Raw genomic sequence first — 22173 nt, 5'->3', positions numbered from 1 at the left:
TGGTCTGTTGTTTGCAATTATTGATATTTCTCTTTGGTTCAAAGAAATAATTGCCACGTGTTGTGTACATCGTCATATGCCTACACAAAGGGTTTTGTTTGGAACTCTCTTGCCTACCTGTTGTGTTGACATTTCAATATAGACCGGTATTATCCGTAAAGACAACTTAAAATCACTTAAAAAGTACAAACTAAATTGTGTCAGCATGTGAAAATTTAAATATGGTTAAATTTAATAGAACTGCCGGACAATTTGTTGGTTGTCGGCTACCGTTTGTGCTGTTGCTTGTTTGCTTTTCACATAACAAAAGGCCGCAGAGTAGCGGTGAAGGAAGATACCTTAAATGACAGTTCTGGTATGGCGGGAATACCATGGCGGTCTCTTCCCGGAGGGAATAAGGACAAGTTATATATGAATTTGGTTTGGTAGATATAGCGACCTCTAGGAAGAAATGAATAATCACCACTAGACTATTGCAAACAATCTAAAACATATGTCTTAATCTGGGTGCTCTTTCTATTTTGTACGTAGAAAGTAACGCAAAAAACGACCTAGAAATACCGCATATCGCAACGCACATTATTTGGGTTAGGATGCAGATTAGCGTTTGCGTTTGGACTTTTGGTGGGCTTGACCCAGCGTGCTCTTGCGTTTATAAGAAAAACTTATTTTTCGATATTTAAGTATTCTATTTGTTCAAGACTTGGTTGAGTAATTTCTTTACGGTCGAGTAATTTTAAGTGCGCTGCAAAAACAAAATTCCAAAATTTGCTTCGAATGTGAAATCGTAACTTTGCATTAAGTTTTGTGAGAACTCTACGCTTAAAGTGAATTGAGATTATGCCTGCTGTTCCAATCAAGCATATTGTTTCATTCAGCAGCGAAGACAATGTAAGATATTTTTATAAAGGCTGGGCGCTGGTCTAGAATCCTACCTGTTTTATATTCTTGCACGTGCTCCTAAAATTTACTTTGCTGGATCTAAAAAACTGTGTTATTTGTTTAACAGTTACTGATTTAAGAATTTTAAAGCATAGTATTGGCTTAAAATAATTTTGCATAATAATCAAAAATGTAGCTAAAACATAGTTTTTTTACCTAGAAGTTGTAATAAATGTTTTCCGTTTTATCCATAGCATCTCTTGAATTCCCTATAATATAAGATTATTAAACAGTACATTATGCACGAAACTGTAATGTAGCACGATAATTAATTGCGAACCTAAAAAGGTTGACTAAATGGACACCATTTTGAAGACATTTTGATACGGGTTGAACAATTATGTTCCATTTTTTTATAAGTAACGCTTGAATTACTTCTCAGTCACATTAACTGATGATGATACAAGTTCTTATCGCAACGTCTTTATTAAGATGATGTTGATCTATTCGAGTGAAGTGATTTGTCTAGAGTTTAAAGACAGGTAGTTTATCGGCCTGCTCCTTTGGAGTCAGACACAAGGACGTGTAAGTGACTTAGGCAGTTGTCGGCTCTTGCATAAAAAATCAGCGCCTTCTCACTCGTACCTACAGACCTACATTCGCTAGAATGAAACTAAATTTATTTTGCTAGCAAATCTTCATTATACAAGACAAGCGTTTAAATCGCCCTTTACCTAAAAAAAACACTTTCTGTTACTAAATTCTCAGATACACAAAGCAGAAAACCTGCTAAAGGAGAATACACACGGAAAATGGAAATGTTGCAAACCGGGAGAACCACAGGCCTCTGTCGTCTTTCAACTCGAAAAAGCAACAAGAATTAGCAGTCTTGATATTGGTAATGAAGGATCTGCTTTCATTGAGGTTCTCGTGTCAAGGTCAAGTGAAAAAGAAGACTACCAGGTTAGTTTTTTAATATATGAAGGTTTTTTATTTTACTTTTGTGCGAGCAAGTACACAGAAAGAACACTTAAAAACACTTGTTGTGTATACATAAATATTAAAGGATTTTAATAATGACTGTTTAGGTAATAAGGGTAAGGTATAACATTTTCAGCCCTCTAGACAAGTATACACTCTAAGTAAAATTATTTATAAGTTTTTTTAAAAAAAAAAATTATAAAAAGTTTAATTCCTAGGTGTTGTCCAATAACTAAAACAGGCAACTAACAAAATCATTAACATTACTGCCTATGACTGGCACAAACAAATAACACACAGTTTAATGTACCATAACAAAACAATATAGCTTTTGTATGGATAGGTGTTGCTTGTGGCCTCGTCTTTTATGACGCCCCACGAAAGTCGAAGTGGAAACGGCGCCAACAAGGTTCGCATGTTTAACCAAGAACAATTGTCACAGGAAATATCAAAGCAGCTCTGGGATCGAGTGAAAATAGTTTGCACCCAGCCATTTAACAAGGTAGATGTGTATATGTCTATTTAACAAGCTGTTTGAGCTACTTATTTCTAAAATTCAGTCATTTACATCAGCTCAAACTGCTTTTTATGGCCCACTACAGAGAACTATTTTACCCCCAAATATAAGGTACGGCTGTAAAAGTTTTACGATCTAATTTTCTTCTATCAATGTTAAACTAGTACATAACGAGTTGTGACAATAACAGTGGTCTTGTAACTTGGTCATCTAAATCACATGTGTTACACACCGGCCAATGTTCCATTCACATCTTTTGTTCTGTTAAAAAATTATATATTATACAAAATTACGTAAAAATTTGTGGCTTTTTACATCTGTGTTGTTTTACCATTATATTTACTTGTCAAGAAAATGTTTTATACGGATTTTTGTCGCAATGACGGCTAACTAGTTGCCAATCGCTCAACATCTTTTATTTAAACCTGTTTTTTTTTCAGCACTCCACTTACGGTTTGACTTTTGTCAACTTGTACACAAAAGAGAAGGAAAAGACCTCATCTGATACTAAACCAGTTATTAAACAGGTTTGGTAAAAATCAATGCGATGTTTTAAATAAAAATGTGTCAACTTTACTTAATTACCTTTATTAAAAAGAATCTCTTTCTGCACTGATTTATTTTCTCCTATGTTTCTGAAGAGCTGCCATTTAGTATACATATTCATTCACTATTTTAGTATGTAATTTATTTATCAAAATAAATAATTATTTTCTATATTTGTATTACAATAGAATGCTGCTATTATCATTTAAATTTAATAAGCAAAAAAATGTAAATTTAATAAGCAAAAAATTTTTCTTTTTTTTCTTTTTGGTACTCAAACACCTAAATTAAATTAAAAATATCAAGAAGCTGTGTTAAATTTATAAAAATATTAGCATTAAATAATTTTTTTACAGGGCCTTATTTAAAAAAACAAAAATAATATTTTCATGATAGGAGGCTTCACAAGAGGAAAGGACTTCATTTGGAAAGTTCAAACTTAAACCAGCTTCTTCAGAAATCAGTCCTCCAACTGCAAGAATGCTAAAACCAGGAAAGTTGGCCAACATTAAAACAGGTACAAATTGTTGTCATATACAATTTTATATTTTATCATATACTAATTTGGCAGAAACTATCTTGCTTTTAATTAAATTCTTTTATAATAATTCATTGTATTTAAATCAGTTTTATAAATTAGTCGTGGTTTTCCAAAGCCCATGCGCATAACATTTATTAATTTTGGTATAAATAAATTAATGCCCAAAATACAAGTAAAAACTTTATGTTGTGGGTTTACTTATTCCGTAAAAATGTACTTAAGCCTCAGAAATTATAGTTTTAGAAGGATTAGCCATAAATTTACTTGTAAGCCTGATTATTTTTTTGTATGTCTAACATACTTTGTGCTTTTAAATCCTATTTTTGAACAGAAGCTACAAATTCTAAAAAGATTGATGCAAGTCAAACTTCAAATCGAGAGAATATTGAGAAAAAGCTGGAGAATCTGGTCAGTGTTATTGACAAGCTATTTCATTTTTTAGAAATTTTTGGACTTTAAATGATTGTTAAAATAATTATTTTAAAAGGAATATCAAATGTTAGGATGTATCCTTGTATTATTTGTCTAATGACCCATATTGTTTTTTTAAAAGATTATTGCATAAATAGTTTTTTTTTTCAGTTTGTTTCTGAAAGATTAAAATGCGTTCAGATCGTAGATTTAATTACCTAACATGTTTTTGTTTGAACACGTTTTTATATGACTGAATACTCCTTTAAGACTTTTATTATAAGTAAGCCCCCAGGTTTTATTGGCCTATAGTGTGCAAAACGTTTTATGTGAAATAATTTAAAAAACACTGAACTACTGTTTAAATGTGTTTACAGAAGCGAAAGCAAGCGACTTGTACTCCAGTGAAGGCTAAAGTTGCTAAAGTTGAACCGAAATCTGGTAAGAACAGTTAACAAAGCAAGTTTTTAATATTTTTTTTTAATAATTTTAACTCTATATATTTTATTCGCAGCTGCAAAAGCAAAACCTCCAAAGAAAAGTCCACCAAAACCAAAACCTGTCAAGAAAACTCCTAAGAAAGGTATTTATGGAATTCAGATGGCACTTTTTAATGACAAATTGTATTAAATCTTTACACGCTTTTAAAAAACGTGCTTTATCAGGTCAACGTTAAACCCTTTTTTTGTTATTTTAAGACAGTTTGTTAATAAACAGTGTCACCTGACTTCCCAGATTTCGAATTAGACAAATAAGATTGATTGAATTAACTGTTTTGGTAAAGTGTTTGTGATTTAACATATAGTTTATTAGTAAATGCTTCTTTTTTTGTCACTTAAAAAAAATGAAATATTGACTAATTGGTATCAAAAGTCCCTTTGGAGCATAATGGTCGGAGGTTGTAGTAAGACGTAATAAGAATATCAAAGCCCATACAGAAGAAGTTATCATTTTGAACGTTTCGACTCTTTATTCATTTTTAACATCCTGTTGAAAATGAATAAAGAGTCGAAACGTCCAAAATGATACCTACTTCTGTATGGGCTTTGATATTCTTAAAAGTCCCTTTGTAAATTGTTTTTCCAGTTTCAATAAATAATTAAAGCAAACCAATGGTGGTTGTTATTGTAGATTTAGATTTCAACAAACCTTTTTGCTTTTTCTTCATTTACCAATAATGTCACATTTTAAATAATATAAAGTTTTCTATTCCATACGAATATCACTACGCTTTATAGCAGCAATATACTACGGTATGTTCTCCAACTACATTTCCAGCAGTTCGACCATTCAACCGTCTGATGGACGACGTTGTTTTTACGATCAGTGGATTCCAGAATCCCAAGAGATCCGAAATAAGAGATGCTGGATTATCGATGGGAGCTCAATATAGGAAGGACTGGGGCACAGGATGCACACATCTCGTGTGAGTTGAAGGATTTCTATAGAATCTAGATATCGGCTACCCAGTAAAGAGTTTACTGTAATATATTTGTCTAATACTCGATTACGCTTATGCACTTTTAGAAAATAGCTTATATTATCAACTAAAACGTACATTGTGTATATATGCTGTGATCAAGCTCTTCTGAAGTCGTACTGGCCAACGATAACTGCACCCATATATAGTCATGAGATGCCTTCGGAAAGGCTTATCGAAATCAGTCAGTCTTATCCGTATTGTAGTGCAAGCAAGGCCAGGTTACAAGGACGGTCCCGGTATGGCCGAGGTCGTGAGTTCGAACCTCACCGTAGGCAAGTTGTTTTTCTATTTTGGCTTTGTTTGCATCATTAGTTCTGATAAGGCTGACTGATTTCGGTCAGTTCTCCCAAGGCATAATGTGCAGCTCATACCATACTTAAATGCTTACCCAAGAATATCATGATCTCTCCCTGAAACATTTGTAAACAGCAAAATATGTCGATTTTATAAAATATTATGGCTTTGGTATTTTGTTTGAAATAACCTAATCAGGGATCACAAAACTAAAAATCTCTAAACACCTAAACACAGAACACCTATTTAAAGTTTCCATTTTAAAACAGTAAGCTGCGCGTTTTATTACCACTCTCTACCGCTCTCTCGTGTCCAGGTGCGCCTTCGCGAACACGCCCAAGTTCCGCCAGGTGATGGGCGACCCACGTGGTCGAATCGTGCGATCTGATTGGCTGCTCGAAAGTGCTGCGCAGAAGACTCGGTTGCCGTGGAGACGCTACAACATGGACCCGAACATTTCGAACGATGGAAGCGACACAGAAGAAGAAAATGAAGATGATGGTAAAGGTAAAATGTCTGAAGCAGTGGTTCTCAACCTTTTTGGCGTAAAATTTCAAAGCAAATTTTGCTTACCGCTCTGATTAATTACGACAAAAGTTTGCCGACACTGTTATTCAAAGTCATGTCATTTTCAACGAATAACAAGTCGATCGGAACTAACCGATCAGTCAGTCTGATCATGATTATAGTGCAAGGCCAGGCTAAACACAACTAGCCTTTGGTGAGGTTTGAACTCACGACCTCGGTCATACCGGGACCTCTACTAACTGAGCTACACAGGCTCAGAGGGTAGCAAGTCGAAAAACAACCATGACGTCATTGCTTTATTTTACTTATAAAACAGTTTTGCTTATTTTATAAAATTTTACACAATTGTTTATTTGCGCCATAATTTACTTTGATTTGTAATCGATCACACTAAATATCTTTAAAATGCAACACGAAGCTGAAAACTAACCTTTTTAAAGGCGCATGCAAATTCGTCGGGTAAATCGTTTTAACCAAACTGTCTTTCCCTACAGTCGATGACTCGCCTTCGTCACGTGACGACCCCTATGACGTCAGTACCGACGAAGATAATGACGTCATTGACACAGACGACGAGTTGGACAGGTTAGTCTAGATTGCGATGTTGGTAATCAAACTGCTGAATTCCTCATTCCATAATTTCTGCACTAACAAAATCTACGACCACCTGATTTCACTGGTGAAATGTTACTAATTGCGACCAGGATTGTAATATTACTTTTGACACCGATACCCGGTATTTTAGGCCAAACGTAAGCTTATTTAACCCAAAGCAATTGACGTAATTACTTTGGTCAAGTAAACCAAATCGATAAATACGGAACTCCCCAATGACAAAGGTATGGTCGATCAAGGTGTTAGGCCATAATACTTACTTTATTCTGATATTAGCGTTTATAAGGTGATGAATACTCCTTGATCGCAAAGCATTTCTGAAATGAATAAATTAAGTATCGGGCATCTGTTTTTTTTGAACAGCACAACACTTGGTATCAACTTTAAATCTAAAATTAACTCGATAAAAGAGGGGCTTGTTGTTATTTCAAATTTACTAAAAGTCAATCATTTTAGACTTAGAGAATATTTTTAGACAGGAATTCATATTTGTGTTTTATTAAAATGGCATCCTCAGCCATATTTTATTCGTTTGTTCAGGTTGAACCTTAAAACTAAAGATGACGTCAAACCGACTGCAGCTGATGACGTAATCGACCCGTATGACGTCAGTACTGACGAAGAGGAAGAAAAACCCCAAACCTCGGGCCAAGGTTAGTTCAGGCATATTTTTAACCAGGGCTGTGGAGTCGAAGGAGTCCGGACAGGAAATAGACCCACCGATTTCAAATAAACCGATCTCATTAAGTCCCGATTCTTCGTCCCTATTATAAACTACATAGCTCTGGTTAAAAATACGTTGAAGCATGCAGATTTAGCGCCAACTACTTTTAATATTGTCTTGATTTAATTGACACTATACAATTATACATGTTGGACTGTATTACGAAATGTGCAAAATTAACGATGTTGGAATTAATAACAAACGCAGAAGTAATGAAAGCCTTATAATGTTTATTGGGGATCTACGATAAATTATTTTGATTTGCTTGCTTACTCCTAGTCATGACGTCATTTGGTATTGGATCGGGCCGCGATACCCTTTGTCCAAAATATCGGGTATCGAGTATCGAGTATCGGTATGAAATGTCAAGTATCGGACATTTTTTCGATATTCGTTCAGCCTCACAAAACCTTGGTGCATGGCACTTTCTTGAAATTACCACCACTCATTATGTAAAACTATCCGAAAGAAATGTAGATTTGAGTAAAGTGACCAAAAGTTAACTACACTGGTTTCATATTGACAACTTTCAAACTTTGCTTTGCGGTTTCAGCCAAAGAAACCGAAATAAACAGAAATGCCATGATTCCGAGTCTCGTGTTGCATAAACTTGGGGCCAGGGCTCCACAGATAAACTAACAATCAGGTTTTAAGTACGCACAATGCACATTTACTGCCAAGAAACAACCAGGCATGTAAATATAGCGTCAGTGCTTGAGGCCGATCTGTGCGCAAAAACAGCATTTGAGCAACGAACGAGCTCTTTGAATTAGAAGCCAACACGTTTTGTATTTCAGATCCCGTCTCTTCACAGCTTGATTTACATATTTTTTCCATTTTTTCCCCCAGGCCGGGATTCGATCCCCCAACTCCCGGAACATTTCAAGGGTAAAACTTTCCTTCTCTACGGCAGCTTTCTTCCAGATGTGGAGAGGTTACTGAGGCGACACATCATAACTTGCCACGGGTAACTTGTCTTGCTTAAAAGCTTATAACATTTTAACAGCAGTTTTATGTTTTGTTAAGGTGGGGCTCATTTCTCGAACCTTTCACCGCTCGTATGGGATTCAACCTCAAAACCTCAATGAAACCATAATTCTTTAAACGCTTGTTTAGAAATCGTAGCTATTAACCTTATATTTCACATAGCAAACAACCCAGATTTTACGGATAAAACTAAAAATGCACAATTACAAAAGTTTAAATCTTTTTTTACCCAAACTCATTTCAACAACTTTATTTTTACCAATTGTTTTTTACAACCATTTTTATCAAAATTTTAAGATTTTTTTAACAAACAACAATTATTGTGCTTTCGCCAGGCGACTCAAAGACTACATGGGCGATGACGTCACGCACGTTGTGACGCAACAAAGGTGGGACGCGAACTTCGATGACGCGTTGAGCGAGAATAGTTCTGTGGTGTTCGTTCGACCTGAGTGGGTGTTTGAGTGTGGGAAGTCAAAGTCACTTCTGCCACATTCAAAGTTCGCCGTTCACCCTGCGTGATGACGTATAAACGATGACGTGTCAACCATGACGTATGAACGATGACGTATGAACGATGTGTATGACATAGGTGGGTATCAGGGATGTCTTATACTTGACGTTTTGTTCCGATGCCGATACCAGATATTCTGGACAAAAAGTATCGCGATTCAAATTCGATACAAAATGACGTCATTATTAGTGTTTTTTAAGGTCTCTCAATCACCTCTCTTAATTTTCCAACGGCCTCCTAAATGTAGCAAATCTGTAACAGAAGCTACGTTTTTTTTTTACATACTTAAATAAAATAGTTTGTCTCTTTTTTCTTAGTTGTTACAAAGGTTTTTTTTATCAATTTGTCGAACTGATATTAATTTTTTTTAACTGCGGTTTTAGTGGTTTAAAAAAAGATTTACAAACATTAAACTTTTTTTTAATGTTTTTTACCATTAAGGCGTGAAACTCTCGTTAGGAAAAACGGGTCTGTTTTATTTCTTCAATCGTTTTTTTTTCTGTTTTACAATCACTCTTTTGTAACACCAACATAAGTAATTTTTCGGTAAATATGTTTTTGTGTTAACTCTTGCACAATTTTTGCAGCAATCCCAAGCCTTTTGCCAAAAATGTGAATAAACTCACACCCAAAGGCATTTTATTTGATGCTAAGTATTATATGTTAGCTTTTGCAGAGGTTTACAAAAGCTTAATTTCAATTTAAAATTGTTTCTTATGCCTAAACTGGTTTGAAAAGCTCATATTTTTTTACAAAATTGTATACTCCCTAAAACACCGATTTCTTAAAAAACACTTATTTTGTAAAAACTGGAATACTTTGTAAAAGCTACTTTACTCAAAAAACTCAACATTGTTGGAGAAAACGTTATACTTTGACTAAAACTTGCAACAAATGGTATTTGAACCTGATTGATAAAAACAGTGCAGAAAACAGTTTGAACATATCAGTATTTTTATTATCATCTTACGCACAAAATAAAACACGCGCGCAACACAAAATAAAACACACGCGCATCAAACTTGTCTCCCAAATTTAACGTCGAAATTGTTCAGAAGCAGTTGTCTTAATGGCAACGAAGTTTGGAAGGACATTGCCAAAATGTATGGCATTTAGCCACGGGTTGAACCTAAGTATGCGAATGGGAAAAACAACGTAGAAAAAAAGCAGTTTGAAAGAAAAGCAAGCATTATTGGTTTTGCATTTTAAGTTATGAAACGTGGTTTAACAGGTGGAGAATGAACTTAATATGCGAATGGAAAGAACAAAGCAGTTTAAAGGAAAAACAAGCATTAGTTTTGCATTTTAATTTATGAAACGTGATTTTACAGAAAACTCAACTTAAATTAAGCCGGTTTGTCGCACCTTTCGCCTCTCACCCAAAATACGTTATTATTTTTGTCGCACTGTTTTCATTTACGAGTTGGCCGAACCAGACCATTATGAGCATGGGCGTTTAAACAGCTTTCTGGAACAACAACGTTAAACCTTCCGTCCTGCGGTGGTTAGTCATTATTCGTGCTCAACGCGAATAAGTACAATAAAGAAGCTTCATAAGGGGAACTACCACTTTCCAACATTAGAAGTGTTCTATCTACATTACACAGTAAAAATAACATAACATAGCGTATATTCAATGATAGAAAAGAGTGAAAAACTCAAATTTTCAAAGCATAGTTTTATCCAACACTGTAACAACAATGTATGGTGTACCTTGATACAATGTCGAACTTTTAGATTCCTGCTTATATCACCGCCTACGATGTTACGTGTAATACCAAGTAGCCCATAACGCATAGTTTTAAAACCCAAGCGACACTTTAGAAAATGGTTTGAGGAGCGGTACAGAGTGTAAAAACGGATTTTTTTGCCACAAAACCGCAGCCTGTTTTGACAAGCTTTTTCCTGCTATGATGAAGTAAGACATCTTCGAGTTATCTGAAGACAGCAGCACACCCAAACGGTATCTTGACTGGCATCACAGTAATCTCCAGTGAGTCTGTGTCAGGTTTGAACACCGGCATAATCGCGTCCACGTACCTCTGCTCGCATCTGAGCGAGGGCCAGTAAGAGTACAACCCCGTGCAGGTTTGCATGAAGAACATCTGATAGAGCTTCCTGTCTGAAAAACACACGGGAGTATAATGTCGGCCGGCTGCGTTTGAAAATATATTTAGCTCTTCTGTATGGGCTTTGATATTTATTATAAGTATATCTACCAACTCCAGCCATTAATTTAAGACTTATTCGAAACGTTCAAAATGTTACATATACATCGTTGTGTGCTACGATATTCTTATTACGTTTAACTCTTACTGTATTAACCCACCTGGGTTGTGGAATATTTCAACAATGGTTCCGCGTCGTGCGTCGATTGCATGAAGCGCCACCGCGCGGCTGGCCGTGGACGAGGCGCAGGGGTCAATCCCCCTCTTACTGCGGTGCCTAGGGGTGTCCACGAAAGCCTCAGCTTCTTGGCTTTCGTTGGAGGCTGCGCGACGTTTTCGGCCGAATGCGACGCTTCTCAAAAGGTTCGAATCAAGTTGCTGTTCGATGGTCGCCATTACACTCACTGGAATAATCCAAAATAGGATGTTTGATTAACAAAAGTGTGATATATTATCAAGCTTTAACAGTTTGTGCGCAGTATTTCTAGAGGAAAATCAATAGTTTTTGTGTCCAAGGTTATACTTTATTATTGTTTTACAAAAAACTATAATAAAGTATAACCTTATAAGTATCTATTTTAAACTAAATTTACAAAAAGAATGCGTTGAGACCATCATTGTTATAATGGTCTGAACACACTTTTTTTGTAAATTTAGTTTAAAATAGATACTTATTCATTGAGTGGTAATTTGGTGCAGCTGTTACGTTTTTTGTGTGCAAGGTTGTTATTTTCCAGATTTAGTGATATTTTCAACGGATTTTTTTGTATAAATCAAGGTGGTCTTTTAGTGCTGTAATATTATTTTTTCGGATGGGCATTCGTTTTTTTTAACCCCAAAATTTTAGCTCTCGTTCGGTCGTCTTTATATTTTTTATCGTTCGGTGGGCTTTATATTTTTTAACCTCAAGGTCGACTTTTTACATCTGACGAATTAATTTTATGGCAGTGTTTTCACAACCTGAGTTATATTTTGATGGCATTTGTCGAGGTTCTTCGTGTTTTTACTGATGGTGTTATTAGTAGCCTATTGATTAGATTCGTTATAGTTTGTGGCTCACTAAGATGTTCATAAATAGGCGAATGATCAAGTGGAATTTATTGATAAGTTTTCATTTCCACTTTGGACCTGATGAAGCACGGCTGTGCGAAAGATTGTCGAGAATCAGTACAACTTGTCTTTATATAGAGCCACCTGGTTATCCTAGTATTTTCTTATGGTTGTACTTTCCTTGATCGGCTTTTCATTGGAAGTAATTCTAATGCTAAGCCAAATATTCCTATCACCAAATAGCTAGTTATCGATTAGTAGTGATGTATAGCCCGTCTTTTTTTCCTTTTAGGTACTTTTCTGTTCAAACCTTATATTTTTACGGCTAAATCTTGTCAAACAATAGTCAGGAACGTTTCAGGTAAGCCCCCAAAACGCCAGTTATCGACTCACAAGTGTTGTAGACCGTATCTTCGGCCGGTTCCACTCGCTTCCAGTAGTTCATGTCGTAAGTGAAGACCTCGTCTGATTCATCCTCAACCTTGTCTTTATCTTGGGCCAGGAAGCGACACATCTTCAGTTGGCGGAGTCTGGCGTTGTTCTCACACATGTCTTTGGTCACTGGCGAGTACTGAGAGTAAAAAGTCATTGGGTTCAGGTGTAGTAAGAATATTGAATCCCATGCAGAAGTACATGTAAGTATTATTTTGGACAAATCTTTATATAATGGCTGGAGGTTGTTTTTGTAGTTAGACATGAATGAATTCCAAAGCCCATACAGAAGTAGGTTGCAACGTTTCGAATAAATCTTAAAATGATTGCTGGAAGTAGTTTAACGTAGAAAGAATATCAAAGCACATACAAGTAGGTAGCATTTTAAACGTTTCAAATAAATGTTAATATAATGGTTGGATGTTGTTGCTAGACATAGAATGAATATCAAAGCCCAAACAGATGCAAGGTATTTTTAATCTTTTGATATTTATGAATAAAGATTTTTTCGAAACGTCCAGAATACTACTTTTAAAAAATGGCTCCCGGTGTAGGTTTACATCAGGTTTAAAATTTGAACTATTTACGCATAAAAACTTAAGGAATGACGTCACAAAGTTGCGTCACAATAGGACGTCTTAAACAAACTGACATAAATCTTTAAGTTTATAGAAACACTCGTCAGAAATCTTTTCAATTTTGGAAATATTTATACGAAAAACCGAAACTTCGCCTGAAACCGAAAATGTATCGTAATTTTATGTATTTTAATAGCTTGAAGTTACATGTATCTGCTTACTTGTCGATCATGGCCATTCCATATGTCATTTGCGTATTGTTGGGGTGTGTATGCTTGTATGGCTGGGAGAATACAAATTACCAGCAGAATGGGTGCACTCAAAACCTGAAAAAAATACATTTTTGTAAACTGTAACTGAAGTTACTCTGATTGTTTCAACTTTTCTTTGGTCGAACACATAATATTAACTTTAAAATAAGGCTATGCACACATATAATATGGCGACGTATTTGATTAAACTAGCTTCTAGAATCTAGATCAGGGGTTCTTGAACTTTTTTTACCGCGGACCCTGAAAATTTTTTCGAACGTTGCGTGGACCACAAAAGGCTAAAATTTTCAAAAAATGACGTTAAAAATTGACGTCACAATACAAAAAAACTTCATAAGTCTGTTGATATCTGTCTAAAATATGTGAAAGTAAAATGGAGTCTAAATACAGTTAATGCAAAACCGTTTTGTTTTTAACTAAACTGAAATAATAATTCTTTATAACCATACACTAATATTTAAATTAGGCCTTCATGGACCCCCTAAAACTAATTTACGGACCCCCAAGGGGTTCACGGACCCCAGTTTAAGAACCCCAGATCTAGATGTATTTTCATTTATGACGAATCTACCACTGAAATAAATCAACATATCCAGAGTAATTTAAGTTGTAGTATGCATTATTCCAAGATACAGCTTAGCAAAACACGTGTGTGCTACATTAAAGGAAACGCTTACCTTTAATGTTGTCATTTTTGGTATCGTTTTATTACGTTATCAGTTATCACATATAGTCCTGTAACGTGTAATATGCCTTAATACCAATCTGAAAAACAAGAATAAGGTAAATGGCAGAAATTACAGCTGGTCGCCATAGTCGTTTTTAAAACTTCTTTCGTACGGGTTCTAATATTTCTTCTAATACGTTAAATTTAAATCTCACACTATAGAGCTTCGAACTTGTAAGGTCAAACTTGTATTCGAAATAATGCTCTGAATATAGTTCTTAACGATATACATAGCTTTCCGCCCTATTCTATAGCTAGCCTACAAATTATGGACTCAATGAATGTTGTTTCAACTATATTTTGTTCTTCGATATATTATTGAAAACGTATAGATTATTAACTTACACTGCTCCCGTGCCATTCTAACCTCGTATTGCTGAAGTAATACACGCAACGCGCTTTATATACGACTTGGGCAAGCATTCTGGGTAGCTATAATTTGCTACATTTTGTCTGCGCTAAATCCCAGAATCCTGACGTAATTACGACAGGATGTTTCTATTACGCGTCAAACGGGGATTCCCCCGTCGTTTAACCAACCTTGCTAATTCGTCGCTTTACGTATTTTTTTCAGTAATCACCGCTTTGGCTTTTGAAAGTATTTAAAACGGCCAATTACCGGCTTAACCAGGTCGAATTGGCAAACTTTGGCAGTAATGGTGGCCTTAAGCTGTAATTACGTTTCGGGAAAGTGATTAAAGTTTCTGTGGGAACTGCACTGAATAAAGTTTAAGCGCTCAGTTTAACGTAACTTAAGCCCACATTACCTCAACACAGTTTGAATACAATACGCGTTACGTAATAAGGGATGAACTCAACAAAAGTTAAACTACTATATGTTTGTCTTGCTCAGAGGTCCAAACTGTGCGTCGCGTCATCATACGTTTGATCGTCGCACAATGATTTGGTTTCGTATCTAAACTCTATTGCGGTAATAAAGTGCCTTGTTATCCCCTGCATTTTTTTCAAACAAATTTATTTTATAATAAATTGCAAAACCAAAAAGCATCTTTATTAAGGCGTTTCGATATTAACTGGAGATGGTACAAGCTCGTATCGAAACGTCTTAATCAAGATGATGTCGATCTACTCGACCATTTTGGCTTTGCAATTTATTGTCAAGCTACATTACAGATCCGTGCATAGTGTACACAAACCCAAGTATATTGGTAACTTTGTTTTAGTTCAAAACTATATAACTTTTAGCCCATAAAGGCAATATTCAGCCCAACTATTAAAAATATTTTTATTTTGCATGGAGGAAAGCTGTATTCATTGTACAATTAGCGTTATAAATTATCCTGAAACAGAAAATTATTATTTAAAAATAATTAAGTGTGGAAGTACTTTGATGTTAAACGGAACAACCTCGTGATTAGAATGAACGCTACTATTTTTTGTATCTGTGTTTGGTTCGTTTGCCCCGCAAAACATTTTTTGCGTTTTTTGACAACAGCGTCAAAAAAACAGTTTCGGAAAGCCATGTGTGTATTTTTCCCAATTATTTTGGATTTCTGCAATTTTTTATCTAGGACCCGTCAAGTAATGTCATGAGAGCCCTTTAACAAATTCTTTGTTCTAAAAACTAATCCAAAGTTAATTTAATTTTGAAACTATAGGCAAGTACATTATTAAACTTTGCTAGATATTTTTATTCCAATATATTTTTTTTTAAGTATTTTGGTGGTGACTTTTATTAGTTAATTATTCTAATAAAATGAAACGATAAATCACTCAAATAATCACAAGGAGTCAGATATGCAATTTTTTTTTAAGGTTAATAATCATTGCCTTAGAAAAAGTTACAAAGTAAATTGTGACTTTTGTCGAAAAGTCTGGAGAGCGTCAACATTAAAGGGTTTTAATCGGGGCAAACCTGTAAACAATTTCTTGCTGTTAATAAATTGCACGGAAATGACCGAACATAGCAAAAAAATAATTTTCCACCCCTTGATAATTTAGTGGCAGATGCTCAAACAAACCTGGCAATAACTATTCAAACAGGAGTGCGAACAGTGTACTTAAGAGGTTAACAACGTATAGTTTTTGTACCTTCAAAGAAAGTTTTTTTTGAAAAATATTACAATAAAAGTTTAATTAAACCAGGCGTCTGACGAAAAATCATATCTCGGCCTGATAACCTGAAAACCATTAAACTGTCGCTTTTTAAATTCATGTCTATTGCTTATTTTATGATCGTCATTCGGTTTCGGATTAGATTGCGCTATTTTTTCTCCAAAATAAATTGTAACTTATGTCGAAAAGTCGGTAGAGCGTCAACATTAAAGGGTTTAAATCGGCGCAACCTTGAAAGAATTTCTTGCTGACAAAAGATCCCATGAATTTGTAACATTTGACACATGCATCTCGTTTTGTTTGTAAATATGTAATACGACAACTGCGATAACTACAACAGTGTAAATAAGTGAAACATTTTATAACAAGGAAAAGCAAATATTAAAACGATAACTCAGAAATACAACGATAAAGTGCCGTAAAAAAAATCGCAGTAAATTGCGAAATCAATAAAAAATAAAGTGTTAATAAACTCGTCTAATTTGTTAAAGCATAGCGTAAAATACAAATTGACGATTCTGGTAATTGCAATAAAATATGTCGGTCATCTGCATTTAAAAAACGTTCAACAGAAGGGATATTTCAGAGTCCCAATATATAACTCTCGAAAATACATTCTCAAGACCCAATTTTTTTTACAACTAAAAATAGTCAAAAATAAGAGCAAACATTTATTTTCCTAATACGATTTTAGTAAAGCCCCCAAAAAAGATATTTAGTTATACTTTTTTATCCCAGATATACCATTATTGTCATACAAGCAAGCTATGCATGAAGGTATCCTGCGTAGGTAGCCGAAACGTTCGATAAAACAAATAAGTGCAGGTAAAGTTTATGTTTGGAATATAAGAGTTTGAAAGTTATTGAAATGGATGATTGAACAAGTTATAATTTCTCGATTACGTGAGATTTTATTTAGGTTTCAATTACTTTTTGTTACTTTATTAGACGTATAAGAAGTGGTTTTGTTGCATTCCCTTATAAGAAAATCCTGCATAGATAGCCGAAACATTGAATAAAATAAATAAAAATTGACGGAAGAGCTTTTTTTTAGCTTAATATGACTGGTAGCAACAGCATATCTATATAGTATTATCGTTATAAAACGCCAAATATGTGGGCATTTTTTTACCACTTGCATTTTTGTGGCTAATTCATGTGGGCGATATCGGTCGGATGAATTAGCATCGCATTTAGCTCAAGTTTTTCACGTTTTTTTGCCGTCGTCGCAAATCCGGAGGCGATTCGCTTAATTGACACGTAATTGCAGCTGATTGGTTGAATTTGTAACGGGCGGTTCAGCCGCCGGCCAATCATAGGCCAATATAAATTACAACGTCATGTTTTGAGGAATTAACTAAAACTTGCAAACCGCAGAAATTCGAGCCGCCCACGCGGTCAATTAACAATACACGTAAGGGTTTTGAAATTTGAAACGCCCCGCGTCGTTTACCAAAGATTACTCGTGGTACACCTATCGTTGTTTGCTAATTTGTTTAGAGAGGTTTTAGTAAAAAACGTATAAACGATTTGACGCTTGTGACGCTTATTTACACTATAAGCACGTTTTTGCGTCAGTTCACACACAAAACGTTGCCAGCGTTAACGGCGAATTTCCTCGCTTCTAACCGAAAGCGTCGAAGTTGAAACATTTTAACTTTCCGCAACCGACAACGCTTTTTATGCATCAGGCGTCGACGTTTTCTACTAACGCAAAACGCGTCTAGCGTGAACCAGGATTAAGGGAAGAAGATACAAGCCGAAAAGATACAATTCCGCAACCGAAAGCGTTTTTTTAACGCAAAACGCATCATGTTGAAATGTTTAAACCAGGATAAGATACTTGGGCCGTGGAGATCCCTAGGTAAAGGTTCAACCTTCAAATGCAAGTTCGCTTCTTACAACTATTCGTTCAACCCAACATATAATGCCTGGTGATTTACCGCTGAGCATTTATCGTCGGCACAGTTATTCCAGCTTTACGGGTTATTTATTCTATTTTTTCTGTTATGCTTGGTATATTTTGTCCTAGCTCGTCTCTAATACTTGTGGTATTTACTTCATTTGAACACAAGTAAAATTGTAATTGGGTATAAAACTGCAAATTCTGAAAAATATATATTTACCCTTTTTTACGTGGCCGCTTTTTCTGTTACAATGTAAAAAACGCCTGACGTTATAAATATGTTTCGTTTCATGTCAAAACGCAATAATTGAAGTTTCGCTTTGTATTTACAGCGTTGGACAAAACTTTTGAACGTGTGAAAAACTTAGGGGTGAACAATTTTTAAGTTAGGGGTGAAGAATTTTTCAGTAGGTTCTTGCCTTTACTTTTGTTTTTAGTGTTTTACGGTCATACTTTAAAAAGGATGATACGATTTCACAAAGCGACTGAAAAAATGTACGATATTTTCGATGGTAATTCAGGAAAATAAGATGATCACTAATTCTTGTGTTATTTTTCCAGTTCTTTCTTTGTAGACTGCATTTTTATCGCGGAGTTGTGGGCGTACTGGCCCCATTTTACAATCCGGGGATAAATTTAACCGACGTTCCCCTTAAACTCGTCTGAGTTTTCCAAAAAAGCTCACAGACGTTTCTGCTGCAAAAATTATCAGTTTCTTCCCAGTTAAGTGAGCTTATACTCTAGGGCGCAGCTGAAAGGAAATTTGACGGGTCTTATTGTGACTTTGTAGGTTCCTGGCACGAACACGGCTGTGAGGTATTCAAGGTACTGGACTGCGCACTTCATGTTGTAGAACTTGGATTTCTTGCATTTGTGCGTGAAGAAAGTTTGGTAGAGATTTCGCCCTAAAATGAATAAAAAAACGTAAAGCGACGAAAAGAGTAAATTAATTAAGATTTTTTAACTTTAGGGTAGCAGAAACATGCTATTGCCAAGTAAAAACAAACTAGCCCCTGTTCGGCGAAATACATGTGTCTGTTAATTTTTAGAAATGATTCATCCCCTATTTGTTCGTTATTAAACACGGCAAATAACATTTTAAAGAGTTGTAGGAGATTGATAAAACAAAAACAAAAATACAAAACTAAATTGCATTACAAAGATAACAATGCACGTTTTCAACGTCATAATGATTAAGGGTTTAAACGATACAACTATAAATAACGTTGTAAAAAACTCAAATAAGTCCCCTTTCTGTGCGCTTTTTATTGATTTGTGTTATTTTGGTTCCTTTAAATAAACTAAAACCGCTATTAGTTCAAGCCAAAAAGCATGATATTTTATTTTACATCATGTACTTTGTTCTGGGCTCATTTTGAATCTAATTAAAAGTATTTTTATATCGCACAATCGATCCTCCTTTAAATGAAATTAGCCACACTTTTAGACACACCTAATGCTTCATGGTCTCTTTGTTAAACCTTGTTTAGAACCATTACCCACTAAAAAGACACGCCTACAAGTTTAAAAAGCAACTACTTAAAACTCTTAAAAAATGTAAAGCGAATTGGTCGTCAGACCAAACGTTTTTTTTAAATACCTTTCTAAATTAACGATTTTACAAGGTACATTGTGCACGGATCTGAAATTAAGCTTGAAAAGCAATGTCAAAGCCAAATAGGTCAAATTGGCACCATCTTGAATATATTTTAGCCCCATTACCTGATGATGATACAAGTTCGTTTCGAAACGCCCTTTTTAAGAATATGTCAATTTACCCAACCTCCTTGAATTTAACATTTATTTTTAAGTTACAATAATTTCCTAAATTAGCATATTTTGTATCTTGTTAATACAGTCTGTGTTTTAATTACTGAAAAAATTCAAAATTGGGCGCTGAATAAATAATACCTTTAACCTAATCCATGATGTCTAACCCTCAAAGGGCGTAATTTTTAAGTTTATTACCTTTTGTGAAGCAACGGCTAATTTAAATTTCTCTTAATTTCTCACTCGATATTGTTAACATATTGTTTCCTCAAACTGTTTTGTTACGAGCTGTAAATGGTGTCACGACAAAAGGTACTATTCAGTCGCAAGACTGCAAATTGATTTTCATTAATTTAAAAATATGTATTAGCTTACCAGGATCTTGTAACACTTCGACTACTTCGTCGGTTATTGCATCAATTCCATGTATAAGGATCGTTTTGTGTGCCTTCTTCTCAGCGCAGGGATTACTGTTCCAGTAAGTGTTTCTTTTTGATCTCCTGTATGATGATGATTGTCGGTATCTTCTGTAGTACGTTACCAGCTGTTCCGTGTTAGCTGTAAATGTTAAAAATGCGCTCTCCGTAAGTGGAAATTATTTGAACGGTGATGCAGAGTCGGTGAGTCTGCCCCCCCGCGAGCCTTATAGCTCAGTTGGTAGAGCGACGGTCCCGGTATGGCCGAGGTCGTGAGTCCAAACCTCAAACTTGCTGTTTTTCCAGCCTAGCCTTGCTTGCAGAAAAGTCCTGATTTGGCTGACTAAGATTTTGGTAAACTAGAAAGAGTTTAACACTCCTTAAAAATCGGACCGAATGAAAACATTAGCGTCTCTTACTTTTTCTTGGTTGGTCGATGGAAGCAGCTTCCTTTCCCTCCCAACGGTTAAATTCAGGGTTTAGGAATCGTTTTGACTCAGCTAGGAGCCTGGCTTGGTCCTTGAGGAGCAAGGAGCAGGACTTAAGCTTCCGAAAGCGGAAAGAGCTGCGACACTTTTCGGCTGTGATTGGAGAGTACTATGGAAAAAGATGAAATGTTTAGGCACTGTTCGTTACTAAAAAAATCGTTAGGAAAACTAGAACATGCGGCTTTCAGGGAGTATTTAACTTTGATCACGATTTGTTACTAAAAACTGTCGAGATAGTACTTCTCAACCTTTTTGCTGCGACCCAAATACTAAGCCAATGAATAACAATTCACTGAATTTTTGCAACCGCGAAATACTAAAGAAAAAAAAACATGAAAAAGTTATGTAGTGGTTCTTAAACTTTTTTCGCGACGACCAAAATTGTTGGGGTAAGTAACATAGAAATGCCTTGGAAACCCAATTCTCCTAACTGGAATTTTGTAAGCTTAACAAGTGACAAAGCAAAAATAAAACACAAGCATAAATTAAAGTGCTTTTGTGTATATGTAAATACTATTGTAATAAATTCTATAAAAAATATTTAAAAAAATTTCCCTGTTAAGGAAATCTATCACCCAATAGCAATATGCAAGAATTATTTTAAAAAAATAGTTGTTTTAATTTATTTTAAGATAATGTACTAAAACTGTAACGACTATCTTACCTCTCTGTCCATTTCCTCTGCAACCTCTTTCGCGTAATCCCTCGACGACATAGCTGATGACGTCATAATTTGTAGGTACGTCACAATAACGATAAACAGGCTTGTCCTTGACGCAGAATTCATTTTTATTTATTTTTTCTATAAATGACCTCACAACCTTAACCAAAAAAGTCAGCGATCAGTTTACAACTCTCTATTTTATTTTTTTTAATTTGATTAGTTCATAATTTTTTGTTGGCCACTTGTAAAGAGAAATCAAACTGTTGCAGGACTAAGATGGTATTAAAATTATTATTTTTTAATTGCCGGAAATATCAAGCTTTATTTCTTTTAAACAGGAGGTAAGCGTTTTAATTGCTCTAAAGTTTTGTTTAAACCTCTGACACAATTTCCTGATTTGTCTATACTCTAAATTTTAAACAAATGGTACATTGCTTTTCATAGCTTTTTAAATTGACAAATACGGATACACACAAGACTTAGCGAAACAAAATCAAATGACACTGCAAGAATATAGTTACATCTGATTGACTGCTTTTAAATCATGTTAATACGGCCACTAACCTGATTTAACGAAACCTGTATTTTTACAGTTTTCAATAA

General features: G+C 35.0%; 2 protein-coding genes across 2 annotated transcripts; one reads left to right on the top strand and one right to left on the bottom strand.

Annotated features, from left to right (window-relative positions):
- The first annotated feature begins 758 nt into the window (after positions 1-758).
- On the top strand, positions 759-9660 carry LOC146163137 (DNA repair protein XRCC1-like). The gene is made up of 14 exons (XM_083382037.1): positions 759-891; positions 1651-1845; positions 2207-2365; positions 2821-2907; positions 3323-3443; positions 3799-3875; positions 4256-4319; positions 4393-4461; positions 5157-5304; positions 5972-6162; positions 6678-6768; positions 7339-7451; positions 8372-8489; positions 8845-9660. The coding sequence occupies exons 1-14, from the start codon at positions 841-843 to the stop codon at positions 9029-9031; spliced, it is 1671 nt and encodes a 556-aa protein (XP_083238163.1). The 5' UTR covers positions 759-840; the 3' UTR covers positions 9032-9660.
- A 9295-nt stretch (positions 9661-18955) lies between these two features.
- On the bottom strand, positions 18956-21636 carry LOC146163136 (uncharacterized). Its single transcript, XM_083382918.1, has 4 exons — positions 21571-21636; positions 20838-21015; positions 20378-20560; positions 18956-19137 (listed from the first exon to the last, which is right to left on the bottom strand). Exons 1-4 carry the CDS (start codon positions 21634-21636, stop codon positions 18956-18958), a joined length of 609 nt encoding a protein of 202 aa, XP_083239044.1.
- Between the last annotated feature and the right edge of the window lie 537 nt (positions 21637-22173).

The sequence above is a fragment of the Ascidiella aspersa genome, chromosome 2 (genome assembly GCF_963924565.1).
Source record: "Ascidiella aspersa chromosome 2, kaAscAspe10.2, whole genome shotgun sequence".
Lineage (NCBI taxonomy): Eukaryota > Metazoa > Chordata > Ascidiacea > Phlebobranchia > Ascidiidae > Ascidiella > Ascidiella aspersa.
The sequence above is the reverse complement of the archived record's forward strand: the minus strand, read 5'-3'. Positions and strand labels throughout refer to the sequence as shown.